The sequence below is a fragment of the Arvicola amphibius genome, chromosome X, assembly GCF_903992535.2.
Source record: "Arvicola amphibius chromosome X, mArvAmp1.2, whole genome shotgun sequence".
Classification (NCBI taxonomy): Eukaryota; Metazoa; Chordata; class Mammalia; order Rodentia; family Cricetidae; genus Arvicola; species Arvicola amphibius.
In genome coordinates this window covers 6,197,862-6,217,524 of record NC_052065.1, presented here as the reverse complement: position 1 = coordinate 6,217,524, position 19,663 = coordinate 6,197,862, and the positions used below count along the sequence as shown (strand labels likewise).

The 19,663-nt window shown below is 46.9% G+C and overlaps 1 protein-coding gene across 4 annotated transcripts in view; it reads right to left on the bottom strand.

Annotated features, from left to right (window-relative positions):
- Positions 1-756: 756 nt before the first annotated feature.
- Positions 757-19,663, bottom strand: part of Phka2 (phosphorylase kinase regulatory subunit alpha 2) — an 84,685-nt gene continuing 65,778 nt past the window's right edge. The window contains exons 21-34 of one of the 4 annotated variants that reach the window (XM_038315962.2): positions 17,457-17,545; positions 15,971-16,104; positions 15,114-15,270; positions 14,306-14,385; positions 14,028-14,106; positions 13,798-13,927; positions 13,139-13,240; positions 9,505-9,623; positions 8,598-8,627; positions 6,983-7,036; positions 4,485-4,655; positions 2,443-2,496; positions 1,530-1,730; positions 757-963 (exon numbers count right to left, since the gene is read on the bottom strand). In XM_038315962.2, the coding sequence (XP_038171890.1) occupies positions 793-963; positions 1,530-1,730; positions 2,443-2,496; positions 4,485-4,655; positions 6,983-7,036; positions 8,598-8,627; positions 9,505-9,623; positions 13,139-13,240; positions 13,798-13,927; positions 14,028-14,106; positions 14,306-14,385; positions 15,114-15,270; positions 15,971-16,104; positions 17,457-17,545 (1,571 nt within the window). In that variant the 3' untranslated portion in view covers positions 757-792. Of the gene's footprint in view, positions 964-1,529; positions 1,731-2,442; positions 2,497-4,484; positions 4,844-6,982; positions 7,037-7,957; positions 8,036-8,597; positions 8,628-9,504; positions 9,624-13,138; positions 13,241-13,797; positions 13,928-14,027; positions 14,107-14,305; positions 14,386-15,113; positions 15,271-15,970; positions 16,105-17,456; positions 17,546-19,663 lie in introns of those variants that run through there. The other 3 variants (XM_038315963.2, XM_038315965.2, XM_038315966.1) reach the window with 3 other exon arrangements.

Below are 19,663 nucleotides of genomic sequence, written 5' to 3'. Positions count from 1 at the left end.
AGCAGGCATGGTGGTGCTCTCAGGGGGTGCAGGGACCCAGGCCTTTCTTTCCACGGGACCCCTGCCTGTTCCAATTCTAAAACAACAGTCTGCCTATCACCTTCTTCTTCTTTGTTGTTGTTTTTTTCTGGATCCTGGAAGATAAGGGATTTTACTGGACAACAGGACAAGATCCTCTGAAGGCTACAGCCAGCATTAACTAGTGCCAATTTAGTTCATCTGGGCAATGAACATGAATCCGAACAGAGTGAGGGCTTAGGAAAAAATTCCAGGCAGACACAATTATTGTTTGGTAAACAGCTTGGGTCTCGGCACTCTGTTGAGATGTGCCCCTGTCAAGGTCTGCCTGTCTAGCTACTGCTGCTGAAAGGATCTTTCCACCTTCAAGATGTGTCACTAGCTCATCGAACCTATTTCTGTAACTCTTGGTGAGAGCCAATTTAAGCTGGCTTCTCAGTTCACTCTGCGCTCAGAAGAGACCCATTTCCAGTTCCTTTCCGGCGTCCACGAGACCAGATGTGGTGACAAGTGTTCCAGGGAAATGAACCTAGCAAAGGATCCCAGGGTGCTCCTCAGGGGAGCGGGGTGGGGGGGGGATTCATCGGCTTCATCAGTGACTTAAACACACTGCTTGCAGCTTGAGCGCTGTTATCTGCTCTCTGGGAAGCTTTCTGATGGGGTATGCTTTGGGGACAGAACGGGGGATCTAGGGTGGAAGGCAGAAGGAAATTCCCAATGAGGCTATGGGACAAATGGCACATTCAGAGGGTGCTCATGTTTATGGGTAAGGCCCTATTGCATCTGGCAGCCTGAGTTGGGCAGCAGTTCCTGCAAATGAGAAGCCACTGCTTTCGTTAGGTAGGTCATTGTACCATAAGCGCCACTAGGAGCACTGTCATAAAAGGAGTGGCAAATTCCCGTGGCTTGGTCTTTTTCCAAGATGTCTACGGCTCCAAATGACACCTGCAGTCAGAAAAAGCAGGGAAAAAATGAATGGAATCTACCTTTCTCCTCCGTAAAGCACTCTGCACGTCAGAGGCGCTCTGCTGGACTACAGACGGGTGGGGCTGGGGCTGGAGGGTAGACCTCAGGGGTGCCGCGAGGCAGGTGAGATAGTGGCAGAATGCATGGCAATGTCTGCCTCTGCTGCGGATGCTGTGTCCTCAGAGTCCTCCTTCGGCTGCTCAGCACTAATTCTTCCAGAGGACAGCTTCTTTCCCTGACTCAATTTTGTATACAGGGTAAGTAGTTTACCAAGAGTTGGGTATGTGGCAAGTGGTAGTATCTGGAATAAAACCTACACTAATGCACACCAGATTCCCCAAAGGTTGTCTGATTTCCCAAGTGGCCACTTTTCCATTTCCTAACCAAATGGTTGACATTTGTTCACCATCTGGGATGACATTTTCCTGGTTTGAGTATATGCCTTCCAATTGGATGCAAGCTCCAGCCTCAACAGGGATAAATGGCAACCAAACTGACTCCGCTGCTTTGGCAGTGGGGCGAGTGGGTGGCCTAGTCATACCCACCTGGTCCTGCAGAAACAGCTGATTGGCCATCTGTACAATCTGGTCCACATGGATGATGCCTCCAATACTGTCCATTTCCGTATCTGAGAGCAGCGTCAGTACCATGATGGCTTCTACCAGTAGCTGCCGATACTCAGGCTGGGACACGCGGTTGAGCACTGACTCCACATGGACAGCAAACTTGATCTCATATGGGGTCATCTACCAAAGGGATCAGTAGATTTTCAGGGTGAGATCTGGGACAGACAGAGCCCTATAATCAAGGCTTCCCCTAGCACTGCTGGGGTTCATCTCAAGAGCTGCCTGGCTTCTGGACACTGTCTTGACTCTCTAACAGATGCTCTCTGGAACAGAGGCTGACTGCTTTTCCCCAAGAGCCAGCTGGCATTGTTCTAGCTCCTTTTGTCTACCTACTGGACTGTGACTTCTAGGGAACAGGGACCATTTCTTATTTCTCTTAAAAAGAAGAGAACTTCCCTGTGGCATAAAGTCTGGTACCTTGGGCAGAGTAAAAAGCAAAATAAGACAAAAATCTCTTAAAGAATGCTTGGACGTGCAAGGCGTGGGTACCTCCTGCTTGGAAGGCTAAAGATACCCCAGAATGCATGGAAGGCAAATACAGCACAGGCAAGACAGCATGTGGGTGGCGTGGCCCCTGCATGTGTCTAGCGTGTGTGGGATAGTGTCTGCATGGAGTTTTAAGGACCCAGATAGTCTGTGAATGGTATTTCTGAGGGCAGTGAAAGAGAAAGGATGGCAGGAAAGGACCTTTGCCCAGTTTGAGGGTGAGGTGGTTGATGTGATCAGGACCTACAGATTGCCTGGCTATACAGAGCAAACTTGGGAGGCCCAGGAAGAATCAGTCAGTAGGCGAAGCCATGGAGAGGCTGATGTTTGAGTTTTGTTACTCTACCTCTTGGGTTGTTGAGGACGGGAGGACATAACCATCGATGGACAGTCCATGGCACTAGAAGCAGAACAGATATTTTAGTCAGATCCCAGAAAACTACAAGTGTGTGCTTGCTCACACACTCATGTGTGCATACACACACACACACACACACACACACACACACACACACACACACACTCTTTCCTTGCCCTGGAAATCTGCACGAGGGCTGGAACATGCCAGACTGTCATGGTTATTTTTAGAGCGTTGTTCTCACTGCCCACAGGCTGTGTTTTCGATGGAACAATTCTAGGGAGACCAGCAGGCATCTTTCAGATCAGTGCAGGAACAATGTCCTAGGGAGCTGCTGCGTCCTCCTCCCAAGAGACTCTGCAGTGCACTTGGCAACTAGGCCCGGGTGCCTGCCAGGCCCCCTTTGGTGCCATAATGAAGGGAGATTTTCATGGCTCCCATTGGTGAAGTTATGCTCCTGCGCCTTTGTAGCCATCTATTTTCAAGATTTCTATAATAAGCACCAATCACAAAAGGCTGAAACACATGCACACACACGCACACCCATGTATATAAATACCAATGGGGCGCAATACAAAATGCTTTTCCATAATAAAAGTATCTTGGTATTGGGCCAATGAAAGTCTAGCCAGAAGTGTATGGTGCCCCAAGACGACTTAGAAGATTTTCAAAGAATGGCTAAGTCTTGTCTAACTGGCCATCTTTTACCCTCCAGTTGGCAACAGCTGCCTTAAGGGCTCCCCACAAAAATCTTGAAGGGTCGACTTGGAGCTTCTGCAGGCTCAGAGGGCATACCCACTCTGCCTCCCCCGCCCCCCCCCCCCAGTGTATCTTGAGCAAGGCCTTGGCTGACAGGGCATAGCCATTGAAGCTCTGTGGCTGGCCCTGGGCACCTGCTGCAGAAAGACACAGTGGGCTGTGACTTCACAAAGGAGCTGGCATGTGTTCTCATTTGGGATTATAGCAGTTCTTTCCTCTCCTACTGCGAAACGAGTGAAAACGGAATGATGGGTAGGGGGAGAAATTTGTCTTGCTTTGCAAAGCCTTTAAATGAGGCATACTGGCCCTCCATGGGGGAGGCAGGGCAAGCTCTGGTGGAGCCTGGGGAGTATGAATGTGTGAGAAGACAGATTGTGGGGTGTACGGACCAAAGCGGCCCCATCTTCCCATGCTACCCCAACTTCAGCAGCGGGCGTTTAAGAGAGGGCCCCCTGTATTCAGGTGTATGTGTGGTGCAGTGTAGTCTGTGGATGTCACTTCCTGTCAGTTTCAAACTTCAAACTGGGATGAAATCTTAGCAGCCTCTAGGCAGATGGAAAGGAAGCACAGCCCCTATCTCACTGCCACAGGAGCGGCTGGCTAAGGAGTGGGGGCTCTGGGGGCTCTACAGTCTAGCCGTGGAAACAGGGGTAGCCCAGCGCAGGAGGATTGTGTGCCTTCAGGGCACATGGCTCCTGGGGTGAGGCTAGAATCTTTTCTCTGTACCCCCAAGACCTAGGAGGCAGCAGGGGCTCCATTACATTGTTGAATGATATGCGTGCCATGTGTGTCAGCCTCAAGCCAGACCCAGAGTTAATGCTGCAGGGCCTTTATGGCACCATTTTTGGTCAAAGTCTTCCTTGTCCTTTTTTTTTTGTCTATCTTTAGTTTTCTATGATCCTAAACTACATCAAAGTTGGTTGCACACAACCAGGGCTGCTATTTTGTCGTGTCTTGCAGAACCACTTGACAATGTCTGACGCTACTTTTGGTGCTATATCTGGGCCAGGAGATGCCACTAGCAATCAGTAGGCAGACACTGCTTCCTATGTGACAGTGCACAATACAGTACCATAGTAGAGTGACCTAGTGTTAGATGCCATAGTGCCAAGACAGCGAGCCCTTGCTCCAGGCTGAGTCATTCAAGGTTGGGGCTGCATGTTCTAGAGCCCTCTGCTTCTCGCTACCTGGCATGGTCATTGTGGTTCCTGAGGGCAGGTAGAGTCTGGCTCATTTCCCCTAAGTCTATGTTTCCTCAGCCCCCACCTCACCTTCTGAAGAATCTTCCACACTCTCTGGTAGAATCCCACGGGGACCCTGTTGATGGCCCCATCCAGCCTTCTCCTGCGCAGCCACTGGCCCTGCTGCTCGCCCCAGCCCATGTGGTGTCCCCCGGAGTCTGTAGATGATGTGCCCGTTGGAGATGATGGGGTGCTGGACCTCTGCAAGACAGACACCATTTGGTCTTCAGAAGCAGGTGCCCATCTTGGAGGCCAGCTCAGAAAGCGAGTCATAGTCTCCCTCCACATGTCACCCAGTCAGGGGCACAGGGCTCTTGGACTGCACACTGTTGGCTACTTGATGTTGGCTTTAGGTTTTCATGCTCTGCTCCAGTAGTTCTTCCTGGGCCCTAAGAAGGAGTATAATGTCAGGAGACCCTGGACTCACATGACAGAGGCCAAACAGATCTAGGTGTGGGCTCTGCCATCTGGCTGGCACCGCCATGCTTAAGTGCCGTTGTGATAGCACCTGGGCTGAGGCTGCCTGTGCCCTGTGCTTGCGCTACCAGTTGATCTGCGTCATTGGGGACATGATTTTCCTGAGGGAGTTATCTGCTGCCACTCACTCAGTGAAGACACAAAGACCCCTGAGACTCCTTGTTGCTTGTGATGAGTGCTCAGAGGGCATCTGTCACCCAGAAGGCCACTCCCTCAGACGTCACTGGCCAGGCATGTAAAGCCTATTTTAAGGGAAGCAAGTACTTGGGAGAGGCGGTCTCAGAGAAAATGAGCTGGGTGGGAGGGAAAGACAACCCGGGGTGGAGGCAAATGCCCAAGGGCCTGATTTCCTTCAGCAGTGCCACAAGGAAGTGACCATCACCTCCCCATATGACGAATACAACAGAGAATGCCAGGCCTATACAGGGAGAAAGGACCAGGAAGCGAAGGCAGAGAGTCAACTAGGAAGGCTTGCTTAGTGGCGAGGAGGGTCCTTGGTTTTTGGGTATCTACCTCTGCCTTCCTTATTTCTGCTGTCCTGCTCCTGGTCCTGAGTTTTCTTCTAAGGCTAGGCTATGGTGGCCTTCAGCTTGGACCTGCTGACCAGGGTTAGAGGGTGGCAGCTTTCCATTTCCTTGTGGGAGGCTAGAGTTCTCGAGCCTCCACAAGGGAAGTGCTGGAGGGTTGCTGACCCCTGGGGGCAGGATGGAGGAGGGCCTTTCAACAGGCAGAGATCAGGTGTAGGAGTCACACTGATGTGCCGTGGAGAGATTCCTCAGGTTGGGACAAGGCTAACACATATCGCTTCATACATTTTTGTTTGGACTGTTTGGCACTTTTGTTTCTCAGTGTGCAACATCAAATTTGAAGGTTTAAAAATAAAATCCAAATATTAAGCACGCTAGCAGGGCAGGAGGTGGGATCCTTCTTTCAGAACTCACTCTGCCTTCAACAGATCTTATTTTGAAGAGGCAGTTAGTTAGGCTGGGTTATTCTGCTGGGCTCATTACTGCCATTTAAATAAGGCAACAATTAGCTACAAATAAAAGTAATTACAGCCACACTCATCAGTGACTCAGCTGATTTTCTCCTTCTGGCATTGGGAGGCAGATTCAGACTCGTCTCTGCAATTAGAACATTTCCTGGGCCTCCACTTGAGCTAGGGCCACATGCTCAGCTGGGGCTGGAGAGCAGAAAATGATGCCCTGGGGCAGCAGCTCAACACTCAATAAAAAGGCAGGAGGGCTGGGATGTGGGTCAGTGGTGGAGTGCCTGCCTAGCATGCTCAGATCCTTGAGTTCCACCCTCAGCACTGCAAAACAAACAAGGAACAGGCATAGAACCAGGGTTTTGAAAACTCTAGAAACCCCTGGGAGTTCGTAAGGTAAGCATGCCCCACCCCACTGTATTGAGTTTTATAAGCCAAGATCTGAGAGCATGAGATGGCAAAGAAACTTCAGTTCAAGAATATTTAAACTTTTCTAGAATTGTCTTCAACTTACAGTTGAACGTACCTTCAGTGTCAACTGAAAACCCTTAACCCAGTGGCTCTCAACCTTCCTAATGCTGTGACCCTTCATGTTATGGTGACCCCCAACTATACAATTATTTTCATTGCTACTTCATAACTGCAATTTTGCCACTGTTACGAATCATAATGTAAATATTTGATATGCAGGTATGATAAATGATATGCAACCCATGTAAAAGGAGTGTCTGACTCTTTCCCAAATAGTTTGTGACACACAGGTTGATAACTACTGCCTTAGCCTTTACTCAAACCTTCAGAAGTCAGGGATGAGGGTTGTGGCGAAGTTTAGTGCTGGAATGTTTGCTTAGCATGTGGGAGATCCTCAGTTCCATGTCCAAAACTGCACGTGACCTTACACACACGTGTGAGTGCGCGCGCACATACACAGACGTGCACACACATAGACACCCTACATATAAGTGTGGACGAGGTGGGAGCATGGGTAAGGGCACAAGAGAATTTGGACACTACAGACACAGAGGAGGACACAGGGAGGGGTGCGATGCCAACACAGATTTACCGCAGACTTGAAGGAATGCAAACTGTTGGACACAGCCTGGCCCACAGGAAAGAACTACAAAAGAAAAAGAACAGACTCAGTCACGTGCAGTGACACCAAGGGACACAACCAGCAGTTGTGAAGAAACAGAGCAGTGTGAAAAGCAGAGACTGAAGACAGAGACACAGCCCAGCGAGGCTCTCATTAAGCAGCAGTGACAGATGCAGACCCACTGCTCCCTTGCAGCCCAGCTTGGCTTTAAATAGCAAGTGTTACCAGGTTCCTTTCCTTTGTGGAGCAGGCCTAATCAAACTAGGACACACATTCCAAAGTCACAGCCACGCTAATGTTTTATGTTGCACTGTCAACAACAACCGTAGAGGTCAAAATATTCCTAGCTTTCACTAACACCTGTCTTCCAACGGGTATACCATAGATTATTGTTAAATGTACATGGAGAGCAGGCTGATGACCTTGGACCACAAACATCTTTCCTCATCTAAGAATCTAGATGGCACCTTGAATTTGCATACCGGTCTGTGGTATGCTTGCAAAAATGAGTAGACACAACACCATGACACCTGTTAAATTCTCATCAGCGAACACTCGTCTTGATACGAGTAGCCAGACACAAAACTGGTACTGGCTGACTGAATGTAAACACAACAAAGAAGGAAGGTAATCATTTCACCCCCATCACAGGCAAGGGCAGCACTAAATGGAAGAAGCCACCCACATTCATCCATGATCAGGCTTTTGAGCTGTGGGTAGCCAGCGGGACGGTGCCACCGAGTGGCTGACAAAGGAAGATGTTTGGAGAACCATTTTCTTAGAAGGAGCATAAATGAGACACTCTGGAGGATCTATGCTCTGAGAAAACATGCAGCCTGCTCTATGTGCTATCATACATGTACTTTCTCTGGTCATAGAAACATGGCAAATCATTAGAAATAAGAATCCAAAGCCAGATGCGGCAGTGTGCAGCTGCAGTCCCACCTATTTAAGAAGCTGAGGCATGAGGATCCCTTTAGCCCAGGAGTTTGGGCACAGCCAGAGCTGCATGAAGGTTCCCATCTCAAAAATAAATCTATAAATTAAAAAATGCCCATTTTTTTTTCTGAAGAGAAGGAGTACATCGCAGGGTGATGACAGAGTCCTAACATTTTTTCCCTTCCGGGGTTAAATCTCCCCAGGTAGGAGAAGGGCAGGAGCCTTATTCTTTCTATTGATGAGATTACAGACCACATTCCTCTCTCTCAGCTCCTTCTTTCTGAACAGAAATGCTGGCGGAGACAGAGTCTGGACCATCTCTTTCACAAAGAACCTTTACAAAGGCTGAGTTTGATAAATGGAATTCTTTTGATCAGTACCATGCGCTAACAAAATGAGCCACCCTAAATGATGGCTCTAACTGGCCACCCTAAATGGATTTTTTTAAAGGCCCAGGGAAGGTCATCTCTCCTGCCTTCTCATCCTGCTCTCTGTCTCCCGGGCTGGCTGCCTGAGCTACTGTGCCATCCCACCACGCGCCCACACCCACACCCACACTCTGTATCTGCAGCTTCCCTTTCCATGCTCAAGCCCAAAAGAGCATGTAGCGACCACAGAGAAGGACAGACAGAACAAGACACTTCACCTGCTCATCAGCACTAGATCGCCTAGTCATCTGCAAGTAAAAACATCAGGAAGTCAAAGCCTGCTTCCAGTTAACAAAGCCGTACTGCTCCCTCTGCTAAGCCAGGGCATGCTGGTCGCACCTCAGGGGCTGCCCTTTATTGCCTCACAGACCTAAGCCAGTGTGACTAGTGTATGACCAGATTGTTCTCAGGGTGGGTGCTGGTCATCTCCTAGCTCAGTATCAGGCACATCAGGGCTGAAATGGTATTGAACTTCAGACCTGTGAGGGTCAGCTCCAAAGATCTCTACTGTGAGTTAGAAAACAGACAACTGTGAACGGTGGTAAATAAAGGTATCATGATTATCCTAGTCTACTTCCATATCCTCCTGGCTATTTCACATGAAGAACATATTTGATAGAGAAATGGTTGTGTCTTTTGACATTATTCCACTTTTCTAAAAAAATATTTTTATCTTCTAATATGAGTATTTGTCTACATGTGTGTCACTTATGTGCCTACTGTTTGCGGAGGCCAGAGGAGGGCATCAGAGCCCCTAGAAATGGATTCAGAGACAGCTAAAAGCTGTCATGTTGATGCTGGGAACTGAACCCAGTCCTCTCCAAGATCAGCCAGTGCTTTTAACTTTTGATCCATTTCTCCACCTCATGACTGCACAGAATCAAAGATGGACAAGGGGTTATCCTAGGATGTGCATGTAACATCACATGAAGGCGAGAAATTGGTGGGCACGAGTGCATGTGAATGCCTACAGGGCACCTTCCTGGGATACAGGGCTGTGTTCCCATTCCACGACTTCTACAGGGAGCAGGTCAAAGCTTCATGCCCTTGTCTTTCTGAGGTGAGCCCTGGCAGAAGAACCATGTATACCCCTCCCTTATGGCTGCCATGCTAAGGCCTTCTCACCTGTTTCATCTCACTCCTTAGTCTGGTGATACCACTCCTCTCAGTCTTGGTGACGCCAGTGTGACCCACCTCATGGATGGAGATGGCAGGGCTGGATGTGGAGGACTGAATTGGGTGCACTGGAAGGGAAACACACAAATGAGGTTATTAGGGAGTCTATCGCAGTTGCTTTCAGAGAGGCACCACGGACAACATGCTTCTGAGGTCCGTACCTCTCCCCTACTTGACTGTAAACTTGATGAGGAAGGCCTTACCTGTCCCAACCAGACCTGGGCTTACAGTGCTGAAGGCAGGTAGCACAGGCTTACCATGAGGCCTGCAGGGCTGTGTAAGTGTGGTGTTTCTGTTGCTGTGAAGAGACACCATGACCATGGCAACTCTTATAAAGGAACACATTTAATTGGGATGGCAGCTTACAGTTCAGAGGGTCAGTCCATTACCATCATGGTGGGAAACATGGTGGCGAGCAGGCAGTCATGGTACTGGCTACATGTTGATCAGAAGGTAACAGGAAGTGGCTTAAGCACTGAGTGAAGCTTAAGCAAGAGACCTCAAAGCCAGCCCCAACAGTGACAAACTTCCTTCAACAAGGCTACACCTCTAAATCGTGCCACTCCCTATGAGTTATGGGGGCCAATTACACTCAGACTCCCACATGTGGGTAGTGTTGAGCAGCAGGCACAGAACAGGGTGGCAGAAAACTGTTGGCTGACTGAAATGGTTTGGAAAACTCTTTTTTTTACTTACCCAAAACACATTTTCTTTGTGGAAAACTGAGACCACCCAAGGAAGCCAGAAGTAACATCTGTTGACATTTCACTCATTCTCCTGCCAATTTTCCCCTCCGGATACATGTTTTTACCTTATACAATGTCACATATATGTACAAGGAAAAACTTTGTATTATATACATGCCAATTTTCCCCTCCGGATACATGTTTTTACCTTATACAATGTCACATATATGTACAAGGAAAAGCTTTATATTATATACATGCCAATTTTCCCCTCTGGATACATGGTTTTACCTTATACAATGTCACATATATGTACAAGGAAAAACTTTATATTATATACATGCCAATTTTCCCCTCCGGATACATGTTTTTACCTTATACAATGTCACATATATGTACAAGGAAAAAACTTTATATTATATACATGCCAATTTTCCCCTCCGGATACATGTTTTTACTTCATGCAATATCACATATATGTACAAAGAAAAACTTTATATTATGTACATGACATATCCATACATAATATGCAAACAAGCTTTATTTCAGCAATTAATATTCTGTGAGTGTTTTTCCACAGCTTTACACATTCTCTCGCATGTCTAATAACTGCATGACATCTCATCTCAGAGTGAGGCGCACACCTGATTCTATCTGTGATTTTCTAAAGAGTTTATCTTGACTAACGTGTAGGATCCATACTGACCTTGCCAAGCTCTCTTATGCCAACTGTCCCTGGCAAAATGACAGAACTGCTGTGGTACCCTCATCAGGCCTTTTCTCGGCTTGGGTGCAGATACACATGCTGGATAGAAATCAGGGCACAGAGATCTCAACCCAGGCCTTTGGGAGGAAGCAGGGGCTGAGCTGGCTAGAGAGCTCAGGGGTGTGGTGGAAAGTAGCCAAAGCCAGGCACATGGTGCTGCAATAGAACAGAGGCAAGGCCGCTCTTTCCACGGCACCAGGCCAAATACCTCTTTCCACTATATGTCATCAGCCTTAGCACTTAGTACCTGTCCTCTGCGCTCTCTCTCTCTCTCTCTCTCTCTCTCTCTCTCTCTCTCTCTCTCTCTCTCTCTCTCTCTCTCTCTCTCTCTGTGTGTGTGTGTGTGGGGGGGGTCTCTCTAAGACAGTGGTCATAAGGGATTATTCTGAAAGGCAAATGTGATCCTATTATTGTTCTCTTGGAATCCTCCTGGGTCTAAATCTGTCTTCAGGATAAAGCCTAAACAGTCTTTGTGGTGCCACAGGAAGACATTCTGATAGGGGCCCCCTGTGGGCATCTGCACACAATACTCTCCCATTTTGTGCCACCCAGCATTTTCTATGGAACCGTGCTGAAGCCAGGAAGATGGAGGGCAGTTGGAATAAAAAGCCACCAAGGAGACCCAACGATGGGTGGCACAAAAGAAATGGAAAACAGAAGGCAAATGGGGTGTGGGAAGCTCCACTGTGTTTGAGGGAAAGTTTCTTGGAAACAGTAATTTTAAGATTTAGTCAGAATTTTAGCTTCCTAGCTTATAAAAACTGAACAGTTATGTGTTAGTTTGAATGTAATTGGTCCCCATAAGCTCATAGGGAGTGGCACTATTAGGAGGCATGATCTTGTTGGAATAAGTGTAGCGTTGTTGTGTGTCACTGTGGGGGCAGGCTTTGAGATTTCATATGCTTAAGTTTCGCTCAGTGTCTGAGTTCACTTCCAGCTGCCTTCTGATCAAGATGTAGTCAGCACCATTTCTGTCTGCCTGCACACTGCCATGCTCCCCACCATGATGATAATGGACTGGACCTCTGAGCTGTAAGCTGCCACCTCAATTAAACGTTTTCTTTTATAAGAGTTGCCATGGTCATGGTGTCTCTTCACAGCAATAGAAACCCTAACTAAGACAAGTTACAAGATAATGAAGAAATGTTATGTTTGAAAAGATAACGTCTTCTGTCCTTATTTACATTGAGACACGTTATGACATTCAAATGACATTCCTCAGTTTTTGGTTTTGCAAGCATCTATAAAGCTTTACATTTAATTACCTGTCAAACCATGTATACTATTATGAGGGACCGAACACATTAACTATTTATCTTTTCTATTTACATTTCAGGGATTGTGTACTTGAAATAACTGTAAATTACTTTTGGGTACAGATCACAAGCAGTCCTCCCCAGAAAGCAGAAAACCACGAATAGACAGCTGATTGCCCCATGCGGCTTTGTCTGAAGCTGGCACACACTCAGGAAAAATACAGAGTACCCAGTGTCCCTCTTATTAAATAAAAAGAATGATAGCCCACAGTGTGTTTCTTTGGCTTGATGAAATAAATTCACCAATGTGTCTGCAAATCATTTAGCTTTTTTATGAGGAGAAATGATAATTGCTTCAATTATAATTAGGGAACATTTGGGAACAAGAAGCACACCAGGACTTGGGTGATTAGATTTCCTAGCACTGTGAGCAGATTTCCAAGACGGCTAAGGACTAAATGAGTAACACTGGGCTGCAGTGAGTGAACCGGCCCCCACAGGTCATCCAGCATTGCCTTCTACTCTCTGGCTACAAAGGCTTTGATGCAAACCAAAAGCCAGGCCACAGGGGGTATCTTGTAGGGGCAGACCTGTGATCCTGACACTTGGGGTTAGCTCCCCCTCAGGACACTCAGGGATGCAGGAGATGCAGGGTACAAAGGTGTGCAGTTCACTCAGCTCACATACCACTATAACCTACAAAGGAATGCAACCCTCTGAGGGTGCTCCCTGGCTCTACAGGCAAGAACCTTGCGCCCACGCCCCAGTCCATCCCACTGAAAGAGGAAGCGCACAATCCCTTCCTTATAGGGAACCGTCGACGCTGGTGCTGATCTGCACGTGGGCCCCATGAAGGCCTCATGGCACTGACTCACCGCTTCTCTCCACACCGAACTCCTTCCCACTCAGAATATGATGCAGGAGGTTCTTCATGTCAAAGGGGCTGAGGTTCATCAAACTCTCCGAGGCTTCTTCTCCTAGAAGCAAACATCTTATAAGGGGCCAAGACATGGGCTGGTAGTGGGTAGTTCGGGTGGGAGAGGGTGATATAGAAGGCATTGGTGGGTCTCCTTGCTCATGACTGGTGATGCAAGCCTGAAAAACATTAATCCTTGGCAAATACAAACACCTCTGTTTAGGTCAGTACAGATGCATTTAACTCCTAGACATAGAATTTTTCCCATTACACTGATCCCTGCTGTTGGGATGTGGTTTGCAAATGATGTTTATATTTATTTCTCTCAGTGAAGGTGCTAGGAAGTAGAGGGTGACATCTTACAGAGAGGCTATCACTCGAGCTTAGCTGTCAGGTACAGCAAAGGTTCTCAGGAAAACATGGCAGCTGTTTTGCCAACCCCAGTGAAGAACGTTGTTGTGCTATGTGGCCTGACAGGAAGCACCTCTCACAAAGGAACCTGGGCCTAAGATCGCCCAGAGTGGAAGTCTGTTCAGAAGTGCCTGAGTGTGGCTCTCTGCATGGAAAGGCCTTGAGGTAGGGCTAAGATGGAAGGGTTGGCAAGCCATGACAATTTACCTGAGCAGTTCAAGCTCCGAGCCAACTCTGTGGCCATCACCTGGATGATCAATCCAATCCGGAGTCTGAGCATCTCTGCAAAGAGGCTAGGCTGGGCCCGGACATACATGGCCAGGTAAACCACGATCTCCTGGTGCAGATGGGAAGAGGGCTTCAGGGAACCTGAGAGGCCTACTGGCACCCTGAGTTAGGCTGTGGCCCAGCAGGCCCTTCCTGTATCAGCATCTGACCTGTGTGAGGACAGCAATGCTGATGTCCTGTCCACTGGCCTCGTAGATGAGTTTTGTGAGCTCCTCTGGGGGAAGAGGCCTAGGAAAGAGCAGCAGGTTACACAAAATGGGTGCCTCAGAGCAGGGTCACCTTGCTCTCAGTTTAAGTTTCCTGCTTTCTATACTATAAGCACCCATGTGACAGAGTATCTTCCAAAAGCCGCTGCCACAGCTCCCCAACTGCAATGCTCTCTCCGTGTTCCTCTACAGACTGGGGAGCTCCTCCAGTGGGGACTCACGCGGAGATGGTCTTCTCCCGGGGCTCAGGGGGCAGGCCGACTGTAAGCTGCTTCTGGTGGGACAGCAGATCTGCACAGGCCTGCACATTTTTTTTGTGGGGGAGGGAGAGGTGTACAAAGGAATATAAATTTAGCAAAACTAACTGAGACAGTTAAGTGCCACCAGCACCAGAAATTTGCCTTTATGAACTTCATTATCCATATTGCCCTTCAGAGAAATTCAAACCTAAAACCCTGTCTTAGTAACCCACATAGGCTAGATTCCTGTAATCTTTGTGTCTCCCAGGTAGGGCCGCAGGCCTGATCCATCCACTAGAACAGACACCCCGGACTCCCTGCTATTTGGACAAGGCAGGGATGAGGCTTAATAGAGCAAAGATTAGAGTTACTAGCCACACTGTGTGCCTAGCTTACAAGTGCCTCAGTATTCACATGTAACAATGGCTAGCATCTTAAGAACACTTGCTTAAAGCCACAGGAAGTGGTTCTGGATTTTGTAGGGCCTCAGGGATATAAACACTAATGATTACTGTACTGTGACATGTAGAAAGAAGGACTTTGTTTCATGTGATTGCTTTCTGTAGTTAAGAAAGAAACAATCTAATAAACTTGAAAATTCCTTCTCCTCTCCTCTCCTTCCAGAGCAGTGAAGTCAGGAGAGGGCCTGTCCAGTGCTGGGTTAGGTTCCCTGAGTTCCTTTAGTGACAGGAGGCACTTGCCTTGAGCTTCCATAACTAGAAGATCGGAAGAAGGAAACATGGGGCTAGAGAGAATAAATGGACAACCCGGCACGCATGCGGATTCTGACCTCAGCCAGGACCTCTACTTTCTTCCTGAGCAGGCCTGAAATGTAGCGAACCAAACTCCATTCTTGGTTTAGGCCAGCTTTTCCATAGAGCTCGCTGAGAAGACTGTGAACAGTGACTCCACGCTGTCCAGACAGATTGGTATCCCAGCTGGGACCCCTGAAAGGAGGCAGAAAAATACAAAGATAAAGGTCATACTGTCAAGGCTGGGTGAAACATGGATTGCCGTGAATTTTGCCAAATATTTGGACATTTTAAGTAACTCTGATGCTCACCAAGAGGGTTCAGGCTAAGCAAACATTTCTATGCCATGTCTTTTGAAACAAAAGCCTAGTGTTCACACATCACTATGGAATCCTGGTCTCACCCAGACTTCTGGAAGGCCAGCATCAAGAGACAGAGAAAGGGACAGCAGTCTCGTGTGTAATGATCCTAGGTAATTTGGGTGAATGTGATCATGGCCTGGCACTGTTGCAATGCCAACAGATCAGGAAAACGAATTATGGAAAACTAAGTTCAACATGGTGAAGTCCATAAACTTACTGCTATACCGTGGATGCTTGTGTCCCCCTCAAATCCCCATACGAAAATTCTAACCTCAGAGTTATGGTATTGGCATGTAGAGTTTCTGGAAAGTAAGGAGGTCATGAAGAAAGATCCTCATAATCCATCAGATTATGAGAGTTCCCAGAGAGCTTGCTGTGCCTCCCTCCCACCATGTGAGGAAGGGTGGAAAGGCGCCATCCATGAGGAAGTAGGCTGTCACCTACACTGTACTCGGTGTACTATGAGATCCGCTTCTGTTCTTTATGATGGCAGCTGATGGGGTATAGTAGCCCAAAGGCATGAAGGCACTTACTTTATCACATAAAGAATGTACAGAATGTCTGCTTGGTCCTGGAGGTTTGAGCAGTCTTTCAGTTGCTCAACTAGCTTCTCACAGTCCATTTCACCACGGTCATCTCTGGGCCACTGGTAGTCATATTCAGGAGTCTGGCCATATAAAAGCCAAAATGGAGGGAAAGGGGTTGATAATGGGAACTTTTAGATGACCATAAGGTGAAACACCAACTTTGCTTTTGAATGCTAGCACTATGCTAGGCTTTTTTTTTTTTTTTTTTTTTTTCAGGAAATCTTTTGTACTATGTTATTTACAGGCCTTTATGATCTTCAATAGTGATCTATGTCAGTCAACACTCGCAAGGGACTAGACTGAACAGATTAACACACATATCAGTTTTATTTATGCAAAACTCAAAAACAGACAAAACCAACTTCTACTGTTACAGATCTTAAGAGCCGTGCTTCTTGTCAAGGAACCCAGGACCTTGCAAGGGAAACAGTCTACTACTGAGTCACACCCCCAGGCCCCGGCAGTTATCTGAAGACTATAGGATGGGGTAACTAGGAGGAGGCACAAGGGCAGTTCACTGCACTCTACTGGTAAGTGCGCTTTTCTGTATATATGTTATACTCTAAAAGAACATATTGGTTCGCTTTCTTGAATAAGCTCGCATCATGTAGCCCAGGCTTCCCTAGAACCTGTTATGTAACTCAAGCTGACTGAAAATTTGCAGTCTTCTGCCTCTGCCTCCATGGCCCTGGAATTACAGTCAATGCTAGCACACCAAGCTTTCAATGAAATATCTTTTAGAATAAAAAAAAAGTACTTGTCTAAAACTACCTAAAAAATGAGGTGAGATTAAAATATTCTCCAATAGATATTTTGATTCATATGGGATAAAATCAGGAAATCTGTATGAATAAAACAGTAAAAAAAAAAAAGGCCCAACACCCCGAGACGTCATGGTTTTTAAGAATCTCATGACATTAGGAGTATGAAGGAGCAGTTGTAGCGGTACACGTTTATAAACGGTGCTTGACAGGCCAATACAGGAGGACTGTGAATTCAAGAGCAGCCTGGGCCAAAAACTGAGACCTTTTTTTTCAAAAACCAGACCAAAGGGTGTGAGTAATGAAGTAATAAAGTCCCATGCTCTGTTCTGAGCTCTGGCTGGCTCAGATGAGATAAGGAAGGTTATTAAGTGTGCTTCTTCTATTACTTCCTGTGTTCTGAAGAGCAGGCAGAGAGGCAGTAAGAGGACTTTTCCTCCAGGCAAAAGGCAAAGGTATGCAACAAACTCAGAGCATGCAGTGATGCAAACTGCATTCCAGACAACTACGTGCCTAGATTCACAGCATCATGTAGACTGTCTCAATTGTGAAACTCTGGGTATAAAGAAATATGCTTTTTAAGTGTCATCATTTGAGACAGTTATTGGGACTAACCCAGTATTATCAAGGATTACATTAAAACAAAAACAAAACAATTCAAAACACTTTACCTTCTTTAGGAGTGGCTGAGGGGAGTCAACAAGATTCAGTGACTTACGGTGTCCACTTAGAACTTTAGTTGGCAAAACCATTGGAAAAACTGGAAGAGAAAACAATGAAGAAAGCGCTTGTGAGGAAGGATAATGACAAAGCCCTTCTTTTGGTGGGAATGGGGCATTTTAGGCCTGCAAACAAATTTAAAAGAGGTGATGCCTGACTTCACTCCTCCCTCCCCCTCTCTCTTTTGAAGGCTTGTCTCACCACATCTGGCTTCCTATTTATTTATTATATGCGTGCTCTATCCACATGTATGATTTTATGCTAGAAGAGGGCACCAAATCCCACCATCAATGGTTGTGAGTCACCATGTGGTTGCTGGATTTAACTCGGGGCCTCTGGAAGAACAGCCAGTGCTCTAAACTGTTGAGTCATCTCTCCAGCACCCCACTTCTCTCTTTTACTTTCTAGATGGGGAAATTGAGACCTAGAGAAGGTGGAACATTTGCCCAAGGTCACAGGGTTTCGTGATTGAGGTGTCTGGGCTTCCTTCTAGCATTGCTGGTTGCTCTGGATTTCAGTTTTTATCATCTCTGGATGTTTTTATTATCTGTGGTCCTGCAGTATGATGTCTCTGTCTTTCAGGTTATATTATAACTCAGAAAACTAACAAGTAGCTCATGTGTATTTTCTGTGTTGTGCACATCCATTGGGGAAGCCAGGGCTTTGCGTTACGTTTCTTCCTCTGTTTCTTTCCACATTATGTTTTGAGATAGTGTCTCTTCACTGAACCTGTAGTTCACTCATTCAGCTCCAGAGATTTGCCTCCCGACCCCCACTCCCCACTACCACAGCTGTAGTGCTGGAGTTACAGATGTGCATTGCTATGCCTGGATTTTACACGGGTGCTGGACATATGAACTCAGACCTTCATGCTTGCTCAGCAAGCCCTTTACCCACAGAGCCATATTTCTAGCTCCCTCACTAATGCATACTCAAAAGGGATTCCTAAAGCAAGCTAAATGGTTCACATCTGTAATCCCAGCACTCTGTTGAGAACTACAAACTCAATGTCAGCTGAGTCCATGGCCAGCCCGTACCACACAACAAGATACTGTCACCAAAAATACAAAACAACCACTGAACAAAAACCACCTAACTAAGATCCCCCCTCCAAAGGACAAATCCTCAAGAATCGGTTAAAAACAGGAAAGACAATAATAGCATTTTCAGAAATAGCAAAGACAAAGGTTGAAAGACAAGTGATTTAGAAAACACGGGGCCTGCATATATGTCAGGGTGATGACAGTTTGGTGTTTGTGTGGGACTCCTAACAGTGGGAGCAGGGGCTGTCTCTGACTCTTTTCCATGCTCTTGGGACCCCTTTCCCTTCTGCTAGGTTGCTTCATCCAGCCTTAATATGAGGGTATGTGTTGAGTCTTACTGCAACTTGTTATGCGTGTTCAGCTGAGAACCCTGAGAGGCCTGCCCTTTTCTGAAGGGAAATGGAGTAGATCTGGAGGAGGGAAGGTGGAAGGAACTTGGAATCAGCTAATATTTGAAATAAAAAATCAATATAGGACCCTCTTCACCTAGCCATATCTCCACATCTTTCTCCAGGTTCTAGCTTGGTGAGTCTCTCCCTCAACAACCCACCTTCTCACCCCACCAGACTTAGCTCAGGTCCCATATCCAGTGCCCCAGCCTAGCCTGGCCACCCCAGCCCGCACAACATTCTATCTCTCGGTTTCCCACAGGATGGGCTCTGGCTACCTCCCAACACAAAGGCCACTGCCATGCCACTTATCCATCTGACTTCATTCCACCCAAGCCATTTCCAATCTCTAGGCCCATCTCACCAAGACATCTTTTTTCTATCCCAAGCTGTCCTATCCATATCAGAACTAACAAAAGAACTCTACAAGTCCATTTCTTCCCCCCCCTTCTCTCTGTGTGTGTGTGTGTGTGAGAGGGAGAGAGAGAGAGAGATCATGCTAGTACCTTCTTTCTGAAGCTTACAAGTCCTATAGAAATTTTTGCCGATGAAGAGTTCCCTAGATGAATTCTAGTACACAGAATTTAAAAGAACCATAAACTTTGTCTAGGAGTTTGAAGAAAACACAAACAAACTGCTAAATGAAATTAAGGAGAAAGAGCTTAAAGAGACTAAATGCCCGAGCAATGTACAAGAAAAGACAAACAGGCTGCCAGAAAAGGTGAA